This window comes from Phyllostomus hastatus, unplaced genomic scaffold (assembly GCF_019186645.2).
Source record: "Phyllostomus hastatus isolate PE091 unplaced genomic scaffold, TTU_PhHast_1.1 phas_contig_37, whole genome shotgun sequence".
NCBI classification, from domain to species: Eukaryota; Metazoa; Chordata; class Mammalia; order Chiroptera; family Phyllostomidae; genus Phyllostomus; species Phyllostomus hastatus.
In genome coordinates this window covers 11,938,013-11,956,987 of record NW_025333867.1, presented here as the reverse complement: position 1 = coordinate 11,956,987, position 18,975 = coordinate 11,938,013, and the positions used below count along the sequence as shown (strand labels likewise).

Genomic DNA, 18,975 nt, shown 5'->3' with positions numbered 1-18,975 from the left:
TGGTTTCCACCAGCCATCTCAAGGCCCCTCACCCCGTGCCCCCCACCCCCACCCCAGCGAGAGACCTCTGGCCTCCTTGATGGTCCCTGTTCATTCTATCTCTTTCTCTATCTCTATCTATCTATCTCTATCTCTATCCCTGTCTCTGTCTCTACCTCTATCTTTATCTATCTCTCTCCTCAAGAGTTCCTCTTGCACAGGCTCTAACCAAGGTGGCTTGAGACTTCCTTCTGTGCCCAGTACAAGAGGATGCAGCTGTCAGAGTAAAAATAGCCTGTTGGATTGCTTTCCATGGCAGCCATAAGGCAGAGAAGGTTTGGTGAAGGGCTGCCTCTTTGCAAGAAAGGACTTGGAACACTGACCAGCCAATACTTAAAGCAGAACAAGGAAAATGATCCTCTTTCCTGTCATATTTGGGAAACAGAACACCTCACACCTGCTGTCTGTGACTGTACCATGAGACATAGAAATTTAGTGCAATCTCTAATAACCCACAGTCATGTGCATTGTAGAGGAGTGCTCTTCCTTGTATTTAGGAGAAACAGGAGAGTTTCTGTCCTCTGCTTTACTGTAGCCCTTCTTGTGCAGCTCATACACTGACCTATACCATGTCCATCCTTCACATTTTGTTTGCCTGGCCATGTAGGACTGGCCAGCCCTCTAGGGCAGTTCCCTATTCTGTGTAAGTGTTTGCTTCATTCTCAAAACCACTTCTAGGGTCTGATCAATTCCACATGGAAGATGTGACATGGTGCCCAAGAGATTATGAATGTTTTTTAGAAAAATCTTCTTAAGGACCCTGGCTGGCATAGCTCAGTGGATTGAGCGCGGGCTGGGAACCAAAGTGTCCCAGGTTCGATTCCCAGCCAGGGTACATTCCTGGGTTGCAGGCCATAACCCCCAGCAACCGCACATTGATGTCTCTCTCTCTCTCTCTCTCTCTCTCTCTCTCTCTCTCTCTCTCTCTCTCTCTCCCCCCCCCCCACTTCCCTCCCTAAAATAAATAAATAAATAAAATCTTAAAAAAAAAAAAATCTTCTTAAGGGTTGTGGATTATGTCCAAGCCTGAAGACAAGTGGCAATCTACAAAGTTGGTAACTCACCCTGCAGTAGATTTATCATTCTATCATAAGTGACAGGGTCTGATACCTCATGTGTTTAGTAGTCTATAAAGAGACTACAAGCAATGTTTCAAACAAGTTTATGTTGCTCCATGAGGAGAAAGTTGTATTTAAGAAGGCACACAGTCACCTTGCCGAGAAGGTGAGGGTGGCTCTGGCAGGTGTGCACTTGTGCAGGTCTCAGAGACAAACTGTCTGCACTGGTTCTCCAGACTCATCTGCTGTCAGCATCCTGCAGCCTGGTTTTTGTGATGCCACGTTTGCCATCAAAGTAGAGGCCACAGAACAAACTTGCCTTCTACAATTTATTTAGCTTGCAAACTGCATTTAATATATTGCATCTAATTTCCCTGTTTAAAATGTTTTTTATTACAGGGAAATTCCTCTTTCTCTTGCAGAGTAAGGAAGAAAACTGAGCACTAATGATGAAATGGCAATTCAAGAAGGCAGTGCACTAGATCGGATATTTAAACAGAGAGAGAAAATATAATACACAAAATGACTCCAAATTACCAAAATGACTTTGTGAAATGTCACTATATAGACCAGGGCTTGGCTCACTTTTTCTGTCCAGGGCCAGATGGTAAACATTTGGGCTTTTGGGGCCCTAAGGTTTCTGTGGCAGTACTCTGTTGTCCCTGTAATGCAAAAGGAACTTGAGACAATATATGTCAATGAGCAGACATGGCTGTGTCCCAATAAATTCAGTCTTCAATTTGCCAATGCTTGTCTTCATGGCCAGGTAGCTGGGACTATAGCTGGGATAGATCTCACTGACTGGGCCAGCATCTTCTGGGATCCTGTGTTTGGTCTAAAACTTGGAGTGGTTTAGTCTACAATTTAATGCAATTCCTGAAATTTTCTGAGCATTTTGCCTGCCTTCACCTTAGTTGTAGTTTTCCATCATTAATGAGACCAGGCCCAGCATCCTGCTGAGACCATGTAGAGTGTGTAGAAAATTAGATAGCCTTTTAGATCACCTTGCACCTGGCCTGCCTGCCTGCCTGTCATGGACCTTGACTCTGGAGCCAACTGTAGGTGCTAAGCCCAGCCTAGGGGCACATGGGATTGGTAGCTGTGTGCTCAAAATTATAAAAGTGATCTCTCTTCCCATATATTCCTTCCTTTACTTTGTAACATTTATTGATCTTTGGAAAGGTCCTAGGATACTGAAAGAAAGGTGACTAATATAGGATCTATGCATTGAAGGAATTTGGTGCCTAATGGGAAGACTAACCATTCACAACCAACTATTGTCCTCTGTGCTGGGTCCCTAGTGCCTTTGTGCTAACTTAGTGCTGTGTTGTATGTAGTGAGGGCCTTCAGAACAGGGAGCTTGAGTTAGTCTGAGGGGAGGGAGATGAGGTCAAGGAAGGCTTTGTGCACAGGCTTGGGGGTCACCTCAGGGGAAGTTTTACTGGGGAAGTTCTGGAAAGAGTCCTGAAGGAGAAGGGTATTCCAGAGAGAAGAATCCACAGGAAACATGGGGAGCAGGGGGCAGGAAAGTACAAGACATTTGGAGAGACTCACAAGCAGGCCAGAATGCCAAGAGTTTGGTGAGCTGGGGGAAGTAGCAGGGAGAAAGCATGAAGGTGAGGTTAGGAGGTAAGCTGTGGACATGTGTTAAAGGATTTGGAGTGAGTCGTCTTTACTTGCAAACAGGAAGGACCTACTGAATTTGTTTTAGTAGCCAAGACACATGACCAAATGAAAATTTACCTTTTTATGTTTTACAAGGGGAATCTGTAGAATGCTCATGAAGTTTCCACTGCTGATTTCTCCTGATAATTCCTAAGCATGTTTTCATTCACAGTAATTTTTTATATGGTCATTTAGCATGAACATTTATTAAGTAATACTCTGCAATCTTTGGCTTGGAGACATAGCTGAAACTGGCCCTGCTTGTATGAGTCACATCGAGTACATCAGCAAGTCCTCAGAAAGAACTGAAATCACAGAAGAGGGCTTTCGGTGGTGGGTTTGAGCTGGTGTGAACGTCCCTCACTGTCTTCCCATAACCCACCCTTGTTGGCTCAAGGAAATCTGATGCACTGACTATGCCCACTTTAGCCTTTCATTGAAATAGCTTGAGCAAAAATAAGCATTTGGGTCCTCATTTGTTGATCTGACAAGTCAAATGTATGTCATTTTTTGACTAACCTGAAAGAAGTCAACAGGTGTTAGAGGTTTCTCATTTGCATTTTTTCTCACAAAATCAAATCAAGAGCTAAATCTTGTCTCTCCACTCTGACCTTACCACCCCTCCCCGCCCCATCAAGCACCACAGAGTTCTTGGAAGTTGTTATTTGTAGTAGCGTTTCCTAAATTTAGCTAGTGCAGGAAGAATCAGTGGCAGATAGGTACCTTAGGAAAATTCATCTTTAGTTTAGAACCTATACTTAATGTCAATTATGTAGCACAACTGAATGACTGTGTTTATCCTCTGTGATCATTTTCTATAGTTATTTTTTTTGAGATTTTTGTTACAGTACAAATAGTTAAAAGGGGAGATGGCCAAGAATCTCATCCCCTGGACCTTACCTGTTTTTGTTTTTTTATGCTAACTTCCGGTTTTTAGTGTAAAGACCTGTATAAATTTTTATAGATATAACATTACTATGGATATACTTTTGCATTCTGCCTTTTCCCTTTAAAATGTTGTTGGCTATATGAAAATTCTTAAATTTACAAATAATAATCAAATTTTTTATGGTAAAAATTACCATAAAAAAACACGTGCCTGGTGCTGGGTTTGGTTTCCATACACGTAAACTAGGTGGAAATTTTCATTTGCTTTCTCTGGAGTGCCACACTTTGAAAAGGGTGCTTGATAAAGGGCACTAAGCTTATCAAATCTAGCCTCTGCTTCCGAAACCATTTTCAAGTCAGTGGTTCCAATCTCTGGGGTCTTTAAGAGTTTGGCCAGCCATGGCCGGTATGGCTCAGTTGATTGGAGCGTTGTTCTATAAACAAAAGGTTGTGGGTTCGATTTCCGGTCAGGGCATATACCTATGTTGTGGGATTGATTCCGATGCCTAATCCTAGTGTAAAACAGGAGGCAACCAGTCTGTGCTTCTCTCTTGCATCAGTGTTTTTCTCTCTCCTTTCCCCTCTCTCTTTCTCTCTAGAAGCAATGAAAATAATGTTCTCAGGTGAGGATAAAAAAAAAGAGTCTGGCCAGCCTTAGTTTTTCAGGGTCATATTAACTTGAGGTTTATATAAAAGTGCAGAAGTAGAGACAGAAAGTAGAAAGGATGTTATCAGGAGTTGGGAGAGGGAGAATGCAGTCAGTGCTTAATGGGTACAGATTTCCATTTTGGAAAATGAAAAAATTGTGGGGATGGATGATAGAGATGTACATGTGAATATATTTAATACTATATAGTTAAAAGTGGCTAAAATGTTATGAATATTTTTGTGTACTTTACCATAATAAAATGAAATGCAGAGAGTGGTGTTTTCTCAAAGGGGAGAGACTTTTGTTTTTTGTAATAGTACAGTTATCTTAGGGGGGTACATTCCAAGACTTCCATTGGATGCCTGAAACAATGGATAGCACCAAACCCTATATTTATATATGTGTGTGTATGTGTGTATGTATACAGGTTTTGACTGAAGTAGCACCTGCTTAAGTGTGGTTGCTAGGGTAATAATATGGGCGTAATTATTTATAGCTTTAATTTGAACATTTCACCTAAAATGTCATATGGTGTGCTTGAGTGTGATATTGTTATGTTGAAGAATTACACACTTATGATTTTGTAATAAAAAGGGTGTTATTTGTGCCAGACTCTGTATCTAAAATGTTTGTCCTATATGTATATATTTTATGGCTTTCCTTGGCATATTCAAATTGCCAGCATTACTCTCTTGTATTTTGGGGCCATCATTAAGTAAAATAAGGGTGGAATGAGCACAAGTACTGTGATACCATGACAGTAGATCTAATAACCCAGACGACTGATGAGCAGGGAGCATCTATAGCATGGATGTGCTGGATAAAGGGATCGTTCACTTCCCAGGTGGGATGGAGTGGGAAAGTGCAAGATTTCATCATACTATTCATAAGGGCGTGCAATTTAAAGCTTATGAATTATTTATTTCTGGAATCGTCCATTTAATATTTTCGGACTGTGGTTGACCACAGGTAACTGAAACCACGTAAAGCAAAACCTCAGATAAGGAGGGACTACTGTATAAGCTGCGGTCTTGCTTCTGGTCAGGTGTGGAACAGTTCTAATTTAAATTTGTTTTAATTTTATGTTTCTTTTTGGAAAATATTGTAAAATTAGCTCCTAATAGGATCCCCAGTTTATTTTGCTCAATTTTCCAATGGGTATTAGATGATCAGTGTTAATAATGATTTCTATTTTGGGGAACTGCAAAGTCCAATTCAGCATACTACCCTGATATCTCATAAATGTGATTGCCAAAGAGAAAAAGCATTTCTTTAGGAGGACCTCTCCTAAGTACACACCCATGTTGCTACTGGTACTTCATGGGATAAGATAGAAAAACCAAGATTTTTAATAATGTCAGCTTTACTAGCAGCTAAAATAATTCTTCCATTGCAGTGATTTTTCGATTCTGGCACTTTAGCAAACTCTTTCTCCTTCTCCTTGTATTTTCTCTAAGGTTTTGATTGGTCATTGCAGAGAATATAATTATATTCTATAACTGGTGTTTGTTTTTTTTCCTGGAAGAGAGAAAACAGATTCTGAAGGGCTTGATTTTTCTTTTGAAAAGTAGAAGGTCAATTAGGTTCTTCAATGACTCTTACTTATGATGTTTCAGGGGAAAAAAACAGTGAATTTTAGAAATTGTACTTGAAACAAGCGAGAGTTTGATTTCTTAACTAGTCCTGAAATCAGCATCTTCCCCCTACTTTTAAGTACTTGACTACATACCATTTCAGGTGTATTCTTTAGTTTCAGGCCCAAAGAAAGGCCAAAACTTACTTTTGGTGGTTACTGTGCTTGTTGAAACAGAAAACTGAACGGTACTAAAACTTTTGAGAATGTGCACTTAGAAAGCTTTAACCTTTTGCTCAAGAAGAGCCACTGGGATACTTTCTAAACCCTGTTCTCAACCAAGTGATGTCTATTGTTTCTTCCAAAACTCAATACAAAAAATTCATCCAAACAGCTTTACTTGGCAGGTCTCACATAACTCTTACTTTTCTGTATTTTCCTAATGTTTTCCACATTGTGTCATACTAATTAATGTGTTTCTTGGTATTATGAATATTCAGTGTGCATGTGGTCAGTGTATATAAAAGGCTTTTCTGTAATTCTCTGCCTTTTTCCTCCCTCTGGCTCCCATCTTATCAGTATTGGTGCCATTATCTGAACATGTTAGGCTATTTAAATTGCCAGGTAGTCAAAAGAAATTAGCTGCTCTTTCTTTTCCTTCATAGAAGCCATGATAGTCTTAAAGTGTGGACTCAATTTTCTTTTTTTTTTTTTGTATTTCAGTGTAGTCTTGGGCCTGCTGTCTAAACTAAAAATCTGTAACTTGACATTTATTAGGCCCATAAAAGTTGAATATTACTAGGCTTTCCACCAATCACTTTTTGAAACGTAATGTAAATTACTGAATTTTAATTTATTTAGTAAGAATTTTATTTTAAAAAGAAGATGAACAATTTTAATTTTATGGATTCTTTAATATTAGAGGTAATATAAAGTAGTAAATACTGCAAATGCTATACAAATGGAAACACTGCTGCTATTTTTATAATGTAACAATCTTTCAGATTCTAGAATATCCATGTCCTTTTGTTTTACTTTAAGTTTATTGTACTTTCTATAATTTAGCTAAAGACAGAGACACCCTGTCACTTATCTCTCTCTCTACACACTTCAGCACTAGACATGGTCTTTTGTTTAGGTCCAATTAAATGAAAAATCAATTCCACATCACATCAAAACATTTGCAGAGCCCAATCTATTACCACTAGGATAATTTTATATTTTAAGTTCATCCAGATTTCTTGTAGCATTGAGGTCCTTCATGCTGCCAGCACTCTTGCTGCTTTCTGAATTAGTAATTAACTGCCATGAATTATACACATGTGCAGGCATCTGCAGTCTTTTTTCAGGTACCTTATGTTCTACAGTCTGTGGCCTCCAAGAGAGATATGTTTTGTGCTTTGTTAATGACTAAGCCAAGATAAATAGATGTTCTTGGGTGGCAAGCAACTGAAAATATTTGACAGTTTTGACTCCTTTCTTTACTGCATTTGCATGTTTGTTCCCGTCTTATTGTAGATAGCCACATGATTCTCCTTAGTACATCCAGTTGGAGGAGACAGGCAGAGACTGGTATCTGGAACATTTGTGCAGTGTGCCCTTCGCACAGACCAGAAGTCCAGCCTTGTTTGCGTGGTCATCAGGATAAGGCATGCGCCCTTTACAACATTTTTCTTCTCTTGCATCCTTCTTATAGTGTGGTCTTCATGTTAATTGTTTTTTACTTTGTTCTCATCATTCAATGGACATTTAGTGAGGGCCTACCTACTATGTGCCTGACACCATTCCAGGGAAGGTTTTTGTCATATCTTTGAGAGAACATGATATTATCTTATGTTTTATATTTTCTCTGTCCTGCTTTAACGGTCGGGGATTCCCAAATTTATGGCTGGGCGCTACTTTGCCCCCTCTTAGAAGCTTCACAGATAGGAAGCTGTAGATGCTGCATGCTGATCCCAGCTAGTAAAGGTGAGAGTCCTGCCACAGACCAGAGTTGCCTCCTCACCCTCTGTAGCTCAGGAAGGGTGGGATCCCCTTGGCCATTTTTCTGCAGTTTGCTCCTATCTTGTGGGGCTGGCCTCCTTTCCTTTGGTGCATCAGGCATCACAAAGGGGGATGAGACCCCATTTGGGGTCACACTAATGCCTAAAAGAAGCACAATGCTTTCTAACCACACTGTTGGCATTTATTGCAAATGCTCTTAATAAGCTAAGATTTTTTTTAGCATCCCCTTCAGGCCATTCTCTGTTTTTTGTTGTTGTTGTTGTTGTTGTTTGTTTGTTTTTTCATTGTTTTCCTTTCCTCCCAATATATAGGCTGGGCTGACTTTAGATTCTGCCCAAATTAAGTGGCTATCAGTCAGCATGTGTGACAGGCATGCGTTTTCATTCTATCTTATAGAGGATCCACCTCAGTGTCCTTGACTAATTTATGTTTCTTGGACTGATGATCACAAGGGAATCATCAGTCCAAGAAACATAAGGGAAGTTGGAAACCTGAACATACTCTTGTCCCTCTGAAAGTACTGTTCTGAAAGAGGTAGTGTCTGGGAGGAAAGAATTCTACAAGCTTCTGGGTTTGACCCGTGGCCAACTCTCATTTAAGAGTAAAAGAAAAAAATGAATCATTTCTGTGGCAGATGTATGAAATGATCAGTGTGTGTATCTACACTAACAAGCCTGTTTGGCCTCTATGGAGGGGAGGAGTGAAATGACTTTTCTTTATAGTATAATTTCTTTTTCCATGTTCTTTCCCTTAAAATTACTGTTCTAATACCTGTATGGGTTTGGAGGAGCTTGAGAACTTCAGCCAACTGCCCCGGTACTTTCAGCAGAACAGAGCACCCAGAGTCCAGGAAAATCAGGACAGAGACAGAAGGGGGCATTTGGGGATGATAAAGCAAAACTTGAAAGAGGAAGACTGCTGCTTCATTGTCTTCTTCTAGCAGCTGATCCTCAACTTTTATCCTTGACATATTAGAGCCTGTGTGGTCTCATTGAAGTGTTCCCACCAGGTTGAGCAATGGTAAAAAGCATCTTCTTCAAGATGCAAAGGAGGCTTTGTTGGGAAGTCTAGTGATTAACTCAAAGCTATACAAAAGTATAGGAACTTAGTGGGGAAAATTTTTCTGGCCTCTCATAATAGTGGGAGACAGAGAGGGCAGTTATATTACTGGTGTCTTCATTGCAGACAACAGATTTCACTCTGAGCCAGTTTCAGTTCAGTGTGATTTATTGAGAGCTATGGTCTCAGAGGAGTTGCAGGAACCAGGATTTCAGCTGAAATTCTAGGAACAATATCCAGACCACAGTACACAACTGGCCCAGTGAGGTCTGCTGCCACCTCTGCCACTATCTGTACCTGCCAAGCAGGTACTGTTTACCCATCTTACTCTTCCCATACCCTATTTCCAAATCTGCCTGGTGTAGGCATGTCAAATGATGAATCCCACCCTAAGTCTGCACCCTAATAGCAGAGGAGGTTGAGTAATGTAGTTTGTGTGGATTCTGTATTGGGAGTGTGGTTTACCATGTAGAGGAGCATCAAACCATGGAGTTGTAATGGGATTTGGGGCAGCTACAAATTTAGATATTCCTTACAAGACTACATTAGCATGTACAGTACAGATATTCCTGATGACAGGAGTTAATAGTAAAATTTTAATGATCAATTGCAAAACTTTCAAAAATTCTAGAATGTATGTTATTTTATGACTTTATCTGCTAAGGGACCTATGGTTGCCTCCACCTCTGTTCTGCATGTTTGTCCTTCAGTTACTCTTAGGTTGATTGTAGTTCTAGTTTCTGATGTGTTCCCACACACACTTACCATCCATGATATGGTGCCAAGATTCTGAGGTTAGGCTACCAAGAGAGGAGTGGTTCAAAACAGTTCATCTAGGTCTTCATGAATCCATATTCTTTTGCAAAGGTTGCTGAGATTTCTGGGTTTTGTATTTTTACTTGACATTGAAGACCTTTTAAACTATACTTTAAGTACATGTGAAGAAGAAACAGGTTTTTAATAAAACTCAAAGTTAGTGTGATTTTTGTACAGCATGAATTTATATAAACATTTTATACATTTTTATAGAGAACTACATTTTTATACATTTTTGATAGAGAACTATATGAAGTTTGTTTTTTTCCAACTGTCTATTTTAAAAAAACATATTAGTTTAGTAAATAAACTTTTCCAGAAAGGAAAAAAAGTCATATTTTCAATGTGTAGAAGCCCCAAGTGCATCAGTGAAATTGTAATTCTCCTCACACTAAGATTTGATTTAGGAAACTGTAACATAATAATTGTTGATATCATGCTAAGGTTTTTACTAACTGGATTCTAAATGAAATAGGTTAAAAATGTGAAATATGTGAACAGGAACCTGAGGTGATAGTTTTGACACTTGTTAACACTTACTGGAAAGGACTCAGTTATTTCACTTTTCGATGTGCCCAGTCTACAAGCTGTTTCCAAATTGGAGCATGAATATTTGTACACATGGTCATGGAAAATAACCAGGAACCTTAATTAAAGAGTTTTTCTCCAGTTCCTTGGCAACACAAGATAAGTGAAAAACTTCTCCTTTTTATTTTTTATTTTTTTGACCTGAGTAAATAGTTCCTTTAAATATTTTTTCTATACTGGGTATCATCTTTTTATTTTCTTTTTTATCATTCTACAGGGGGTTAAATACCTGTGCATTCCAGCAGCCGATTCACCATCTCAGAACCTGTAAGTTGCTTTTTTTTCCTGTTATTATAAATGAATAAATATTCATTTATATTATTATAAATGAATAAAGGACTGTAAAGTCAAATAAGTAAAGGAAAGTGAAGCCATTGGAGCCAATGGGACTCTTACTGCCATGCACAGCTGCTGCCTCACAGCTGAGATCATAAGGCCCACAGAGGTCTGTCTGTGTTGCCGAGGTAGACAAAGCTGGAGGCATGCTTCTTTTTCCAGGTCCTTTTGCTCTACACTAACTGATGGGATGTCTGTGGAGAAGAGTCTAATGTTTACAAAGAATACCTCAAACCAAATCTTGAGCACGTTCATCCTTTCTCTAGAAGCAAACCCTTGAAGAAGATGTTAGGTTTTATCTAAAGCAGCACTGTGCAATAGAAATGGAATATAAGCCTCAAATGCAGGCCATGTATGTAATTTTAAACTTTCTAGGATGCACATTTGGAAATGTGAAAAGAAAATATGTGGCAATAAAATTAGTAATATGTTTTATTTAACCCAGTGTATCTAAAATACTGTAATTTCAACCTTGTGCTCAGTTTTTAAAAAATGAGATATTTTATATCCCTTTTTTCATGCTAAGTCTTCAAAATCAGATTAGCTATTTTTACACTTCCAGCACAGCTCAGTTTGGATCAGTTTTATTTCAAATACTCAACAGCCCCATGTGGCTGGGGGCCACTATGTGAAACAGCATACTTCTTTCTAAAGCCTGTCCGAGTTGTAGTGAGTAGATCTTTCTGGTTGAGCAAAGTCTATTCTTCTATTTCTTCACAGCTGGATACATCTTTGACATCATTTTGTTCCTATAAAGAAAAATTTGTTATTGCCATCTTTTCCAGGGCACCGAAAATGTATGGAGACCCATAGGATTATACTTCGTTAGAATGGGAGACAGGTCTCTGGAGACCCACAGCAGTTATAGCTCCAACATTCATACTCTTCAGTTTCCAGAAGTGAGCCAGAAAGATCATGATATAGAGTAGATTAAAGTATACAGAACCATGGATTTGAACCTTGCAGGCTGAGAGGCTAGGGGCAGAAGTAAGGTATTTAGCCATTCAGCGTACCCACAGACCCCAACCTCTGCTTCTCAGGCAGCTTTGCGTTGTTATTGGAGGGCAGACACAATGACCCTGCTACAATTACATACTACTGCTTTTCATCAGGGAAGTTATAAGCTATGAAGGTGTTTGTGAATTTTGGAGTCCATAAGCTTGTCAGGATTCATTCTTCATGATCCTCAAGTTCTATTGCCTACAAATCCTACATATCAGAAGTATACCATGTATCCTTATGTGGATTATCCCAAGTATCTAACCTCTCTGAAAGCTATCAAATTGGAACATTGATTTTTCACTGCTGCAGAGAAGAGAAATCATAGGTTATTTAATAATTTTGTGGGATCTACCTGTTTGGCAAAAAAGAAAATGGGGCCAGAGTCAGACAGATTGATGTAGAGGAGGGTGAGGAGGATTGATCAGGGGACAGGTGGTATAGAGTTAGACCAGGAAAGGGCAGGAGCAAGTTGGAAGTGGAGGCAAATATGTCCTACCCAGGGCTTGTGTTTTCACAGCGACTGTCCATGTTTCACAGGAAAAGTCAATCTTTAAAATTGTTGGAGGAAGGATTTTACTAAGATTACTAGGAAAACAGTAGAAGCTTAGATCTGGAGGGAGGGGAAGAAGCTTTAGAGAACTTCCTTGGTTACTAGTCGTGTCAAGAAACAGAAGTGGTTGGGAGGGCATGGTGTATACGGAAGGAAGTGAGTCTCTGCCTTTCTCTGAAGGCCACAGCAATCTTCTGCCTGTGTTTTGATGGATATTTTTAGAATGGTTGCTTTGCTCTTATCACAAACTGAGATTCTGACATACTGTTGAATTTGCCAATACCTGATTGGTGATTTGACTCTTAGGAAGAATCAAACTGTAACACATTCTGGGCATTGTCAGGGCAGATGACTACCTCCCTGTGTTTGGACTTGTCAGCCTATGAGGAGACAAGCATTGTGCTTGCCAGGGCAGTGACCTTGACTTACTAAGTGAGGATTGAGAATTGAGTGTTCCTTTGCTATGGACACGGGGGCAATACACCTAGAATTAGGTATCTCACATTTAAACCCAGTTTCATCTGTCTTGGGTAAGTCATGTTAACCCATCTAAACCTTAATTCTTTCATTTGAAAAAGGCCTGCCTTCAGGATTTTTGGAGATGAGATCATGTATGTGAAAGTGTTTTGTATGAACTGTGAGCACTTTTGAAAATTAATGTATTAGTGTATCTTGAGAGTTGCAGAAAAGGTAGTTGAAAGAAGGTATGCCTATGTGGAAGACCAGGTGCCAGAGGGTGCAACAGCCACTTCTCTAAGCTCCAGTGTCTCAGGGGTCATTTTAGATCTGGCAAAATCAGCCCAACCCCAGACACTTTAGTGCCAGAGGGCTAACCCATGAGATTTGAGTTAGTTCTCATCTGTCTCAAATATGTACAGAGATGTTGTTAAAATGTGTGGCTTGCCTTTTTAACCCTTTCCTTGTGTCTGGATGAAAGTGCAGTGTGGGATCCAGTTTCCAACAGGAAGTTACTACAGCATCCATGCTTGGGGCTGATGGCAGAACTGTGCGGAGAATGCACTACTGCTGCTCTTTGAAGTGAAGTCTTATGAGACTGCAACCTCTATTTCAGCTGGAAAGGGAAGTCAGACCACAGCTCCCGAAAGGCAGGAACACTGGCTCTCTGCTGTGGGAGTTATGCTCACAGGCACTTGTGTGATTCTTTGGGGAAACTTTTATTTTTAAATCATTACTAATAGCAAAACTTATGCATAGTAAGGCTTTGGGCATGTAAATGTCCATGATTCTATAAGTATTTCTTGCTCTACCGAAGTTATATGGAGATTCTGGAGTTAAGTTTGAACTTTGAGTGTGCTTCATATGTTGAGACAACCTATGAAGTACCTTGAGTTTCTCTTTACATGTTACAAGCATTTCATAACATGCTTTCTAGTGGTGAGCATGCTTTCAAAATATAATCAGATGATTAATTTAATGTTGTCAGGCAGAACACTTGACTCTGTTTATGACCTGCCTCATTTCATGTAGCCTGTAAATATTAGGAACATATGAAAGCTGAAATGAAACTTCATTTCTCTATCAATCAGTGTGGGTGCTCTGGAGACAAATGTTCTTAGTGCTGTTGTTAACAAAAGAGAGGAATTATGTCTATTACTTGGAAAATGTATTCTGGGTAGCCAGTTAGCACTAGTAGTTCTTTAGTCTGATGTGAGTGCCTATATTTAATGACAGAATAAATTCTAGAAAATTGTATTGCTTACTATTTTAAACTTACAGATTTTTAAAATTGTTTCCAACTTTGGTTATAATTTAAGATTTTATACCCTAACTCTTTGCCCACAAATTTCTATAACAACAAGAATTCTTGCTAAGTATGTTTAGTGAGAGGTTAGTGACCTTTTGAGACTAACTGCTTTCACGTGGCATTCAGTTGTTGCAAACTAACTGCCCAGAAAGGTCAATTTTCTGTACTGACCTTAACACTCCCAAACTCCCCATCTGATCTTGCAGGAACTTAATATGCAGAAAACTGGTTTGAGATAACATTAACACATTAAAATTTCAGCTCAGTTCCCCCAACTACCTTGCCTTGCAAAGTGAGGAAATATGAAAGTTCAAGTTCTCATGATTGTAATTACCCCCCAGACCTGGACTGCCTGTTTTGCATAGTTTGTCAGTTAGAGACATCCTAGAGTTTATATCAAATGCACACACTGCATGTTCTCCAAGTGGCCATTGTGGGGTGGGTTGGTGAATTAAGTCTTTGTAAACATTTGTCTTTGTTTTCTCTCTGTGCTTTCTTAGGCAAGTTATTTTCATTGTACTTATCTCACTGTAAAATATCTATCTCATACAATTGTTACAGTATTAGGTGAGATAACTAAAAGTGTTTTTATGAACACTAAGCATCTCCAAAAATAAGATTATATTATCTGTGTATTCAATCAAGTAAGGAGTATTAATGCACTTTGATGGTGAATTGTGAAATGTATACTAGCTTATTTTATTTGTTCTTTTTTGACACTTTTTTACCTTTTATTATTATTTTTAGTTGTCTATTTTTTATTTTATTTTTTATTACCATTTATCCCCTTTATACCCTCTTCCACCTTTACCTAATGCCCTTTACCCTATAATCACCAACCACACTGTTGTCCATGTCCATGAGTTCTTTCTTATATTAATGTTTATTAAGTTAGTATTTTGTGTTTAGACATCATTGAGGGAATAATTATTGTTTGTTTATCTTCTCCTTCTGCCAAGTTCAGGGGAGTCTGGTCTGTGCTGTGGAGTCAGTAACATTACATCATTACAATAAAGTCTCTGTGATATTCAGTGGTTTGAGAATCAAACAGATCTCTAAATTTCTTGAGGTTTTTGTGAGGAGAAGAGGCATTAACAATACAAAGATTTAAATATCAGTAAAATTATCTTGCCTTATTCTACCTTTTTGTCTTTTTGTATTTTTTTAGTTTAGCTAATATCATTTATACTCACTGACATTTTTCTTTATTTTTATTATTTAGAAAACAATTATGCAAGATCAAAGTTAGGTGGCCCTTGGCAGCCCTTCCAGACAGATGCACACATGTGTGAATATGCACCTGAGAACATACACACACAACTCCTAAGGACTTTGTAGTCTATAGAAATGAGAAATATGTGGAAAATGTGTATTGTGTTTTTCATAAGACTTACCTTATTTAACTTGAACTATGTTTTAGTCTTAGACCATGTCTTCCTAGATTCTTTAGTTTTGAACTGTTCTTCATGAAATGATTTTGTACCAGATGGTACAGAAAGTTTTTTATTTTTAGTTTGTTTTTAAAATAACCTTACCTACCAGAATGAAAAGTAAGGTACAGACAACTTGATTGAAAAATGGGCAGAGGATCTGAATATACATCTTTCCAAAGAAGACATACAAATAGCTAACAGGTACATGAAAAAATGTTCAACATCACTAATTGTTTGGGAAATATAAATCAAAACCACAATGGGACATCACCTTACACCTGTTAGAATGGCTGTGATCAAAAAGACAATAAATAACAAGTGCTGGGGAGGATGTGGAGGAAAGGGAACCCTTGTATACTATTAGTAAGATTGTAAAATTGATACAACCACTATGGAAAACAGTGTAGAGGTTCCTCAAAAGATTAAGAATGGAGCTACCTTATGACCCAGCAATTCCACTTCTGGCTATTCATCCAAAGAATATAGAAATACTAATTCAAAAAGATATATGCACCCCTATATTTACTGCAATATTATTTGCAGTAGCCAAGATACGGGAGCAACCCAAGTGTCTATCAATAGACGAGTGGGTAAAGAAGATGTGGCATTTATATCCAGTGGGATATTACTCACCAATAAAAAAATGACACCTTGCCACTTGGGACAACATGGATGGACCTAAAGTATATTATGCTAAGTGATATAAGTTAGAAGGAGGAAGACAAATACCATATAATTTCACTTACATGTGGAATCTAAAAACAAACAAAATGAACAAACAAACAAATCGCCAACAAACTCATAGGTACAGAGAGCAGATTGGTGGTTACCAGATGGAAATGGGGTGGGAGATGGGTGAGAGGAGGGAAGGGGGGTCAATTATATTGTCATGGATGGTAACTAGACTTTTTAGGGGTGATCACTTTGTAGTACATACAGATGTCATGTACAACTGAAACTTACAATAAAAATAATTTTAAAAGAAAGAAAAATGTGCTACATACATTTCTCATTTTTCAAAAATGTTGACAGGAAATACAAAAGTTGGAGAATCACTGATATAAGTGTGGGTTCATCTTATGTGTTTAATTCAGTACATTGATAGAAAAGTCCTACCAGTGTCTGTGTGGGTCCGTAATGTTCCTTCCTGCTTGCTTCTGGTTAGGGTGAGAGCTTCCTGGACAGTGTTCCAGCTGGAGGGGACCCGGCAGGACCTGGGGGTCCTGAGCTGATTTTGCCCCAGAAGGAAGTAGCTGTCTGATCTGAGCTCACCTGCTAGGGCCTGGGCCAGATTGAACACTTCACCCATTTGCTACATTTTTTTTAAGCAATCCTTTCTGAGGAAAAGAAAATCTAAGGGTGCTTGCCTTTCCTATTTTTTTTTGTTTTCATACACACATGCACATATATGTGCATTCACACATTCATACTCTGTTGAGGGGAAGGAGAGGCTTTCTGGATCCTGTGGATTTGCTCTCAATTTACCTGGCTGAGAGTAAGCCCAGCTGCCATTCAAGGTGCTTGGCAGGATCTCTGGGCTTTTGTTCACACAAGCAAAGTCCTCAACAGGGCAGGGCTGCCTCATTTCCCACAGTGGGGATCATAGCAACCAAGCATTGTAGTCTTAGGCTACAAAGAAATTGTTCAGCTTCAACAAATGAACACTATATGGTGTGGCTTTGCTAGGTCCATCTGTCATACTTTCTATGAGCTCTCTGCGGGCCAGCAAAACTTGGCTGGTTCTAGTTCTTGGCCTGTGGGCAGAGAGAAGGAAGAGTTGGGGATGTGCTGGTTCACAGGGAGGCGCAGCACAAACTGAGGAAGAAGAAGAAGGATCGAGGACAGTGGCAGCTACCAGCAGTTTTCTAAACCCCATGAGGCCATTTCTCAGCTAAAGTGCCCATCTTCCTGGCCCAGGGTGTTCCCTCGAGGCTGTCAGCAGCAGCAGTCATATTGGGTGAGTTTGCAACATCTGTAAGCTGTCCTTTCCTTCTGAGTTAGCACAGCTGGCTTTCCTAGGGCAGAAGAACTCCCATGTCTGTGTGGAAGTAAAGGTACAAAGTGAAGAGCAAGAATAGGGAACCTGTGTTTATTGAATCAGCTTGTGGTGGGATGGTACTTCACATTGTGCTTCTGCTTCACACTGGAGGGTTGAGCAATGTCAGGACCAGAGTCGTGGGTATTTCCCACTGTGGAGGAGGGAGTTTAATGACCAGGGCTTAGGCTTATGTCATTAGCTTCCCTGGAAATAAACCACCCCCTCCCTACAGCATACCAAAGCAGGCATGAGCACTCCTGCCTCCTGGCTCTTCTTGGAAAAGGCATTTCTAGGAATGTCTGCCTGGCATGGCCTGTGCCTAATGTGGTCATGAGCAAGTTTCATAGCAGGGCTGAGAGCAGGCACTTAATTGGCATCACTGTGCTCCTGGGCCAGGGCTGTGAGTGGTCCTTTCACAGGTGCCCTGGGGCTCTGCACTGATGCACAGGAGCCATCCATGAGTTTGCCCTACACTTAATACTTGATACAGACAGAGCTGAAAGAATAAAGGGCTGGTAGGGGCAGAGGAGGGGCACGTCCTTGGCTCCTCAGATCCTTCACACACTTCCTCTGAGCTCTGGTGTTTGGATGTCACCCTACTGTCCACACCTACATCCTCCCTACTCTCTTATTCTGAGATGTGACAAGGCTGACTCTTGAACCCAGGTACACCCCACAATATTTAAGACCTGGGTTCCTTTGTGCATGTGGATTGGAACGTGCAGGTGTAAAAACAAGATTTAAGAAGAGGTTTTCATTCCGAAGTTTCAATAAAACGGTTCATCTGTCATCTTTGCAAGATCTTGGTGACTGCCACAACAACGCTTACGTCACTGGCGGCCTTTGCAGTGTTCTGAGAACCCTCCTAAGCCAGAAGACTTGGCTCAATGTTTTCAAAACTGTTGGGGTAGTTGCTGATATTTAGGATGGTTGTATTTGGGTGTAAGTAACAGAATAACTGAATGAGAGTGTTTTAAGTTAAAGTGTTTTAAGTGTGTAAAGACATTTATCTACTTAACTTTCTTGACCAAGAAGCCTGAATGTGGGGCTCCAAGGCCTGGGCAGCAGATTCTTGATGTCCCCCTTTCCATCCTGCTACCCTTCCACCTCTAGGGCCTGTCACCTGTGGTTACAGGTGTCTTATGGAGCTCTAAGCATGGTGCTCACTTCCAGTGCCCTGCCAGGAAGCCTGGGGCAGAGACATATAATTTTCCTTTTATACGGAAGGGAAAACATTCCCAGAATTCCCCACCACAAGCTTTCCTTTACTTTTCTGTGGCTAGAACTGGAAGGAAGATGAGATATTCTGAGAAACTAGGCACTTTGCTGCCCCAAATAAAATCAATGTGACTGAAGATGCTCTGCCACAGCTCTAATACTTCAAAGTCAGAAGAGTTCACTGCCAACTCCTGATTGCTGGTTTTGTTTGAGAGATGGGAAACTGAAGCCTGTGCCCTCACTCCTGCTGCTGCACCTTGCTTTTGGTCTGGGCTCCTGCTGGTCTCATGACCC

The 18,975-nt window shown here is 39.8% G+C and overlaps 1 protein-coding gene across 1 annotated transcript in view; it reads left to right on the top strand.

The window, feature by feature from the left end:
• DUSP22 (dual specificity phosphatase 22) overlaps window positions 1–18,975 on the top strand; it is a 63,045-nt gene that overhangs the window by 36,971 nt on the left and 7,099 nt on the right. The window contains exon 4 of the mRNA XM_045841761.1: window positions 10,557–10,606. Coding sequence (XP_045697717.1) covers window positions 10,557–10,606 — 50 coding nt within the window. The remainder of the gene's footprint in view (window positions 1–10,556; window positions 10,607–18,975) is intronic.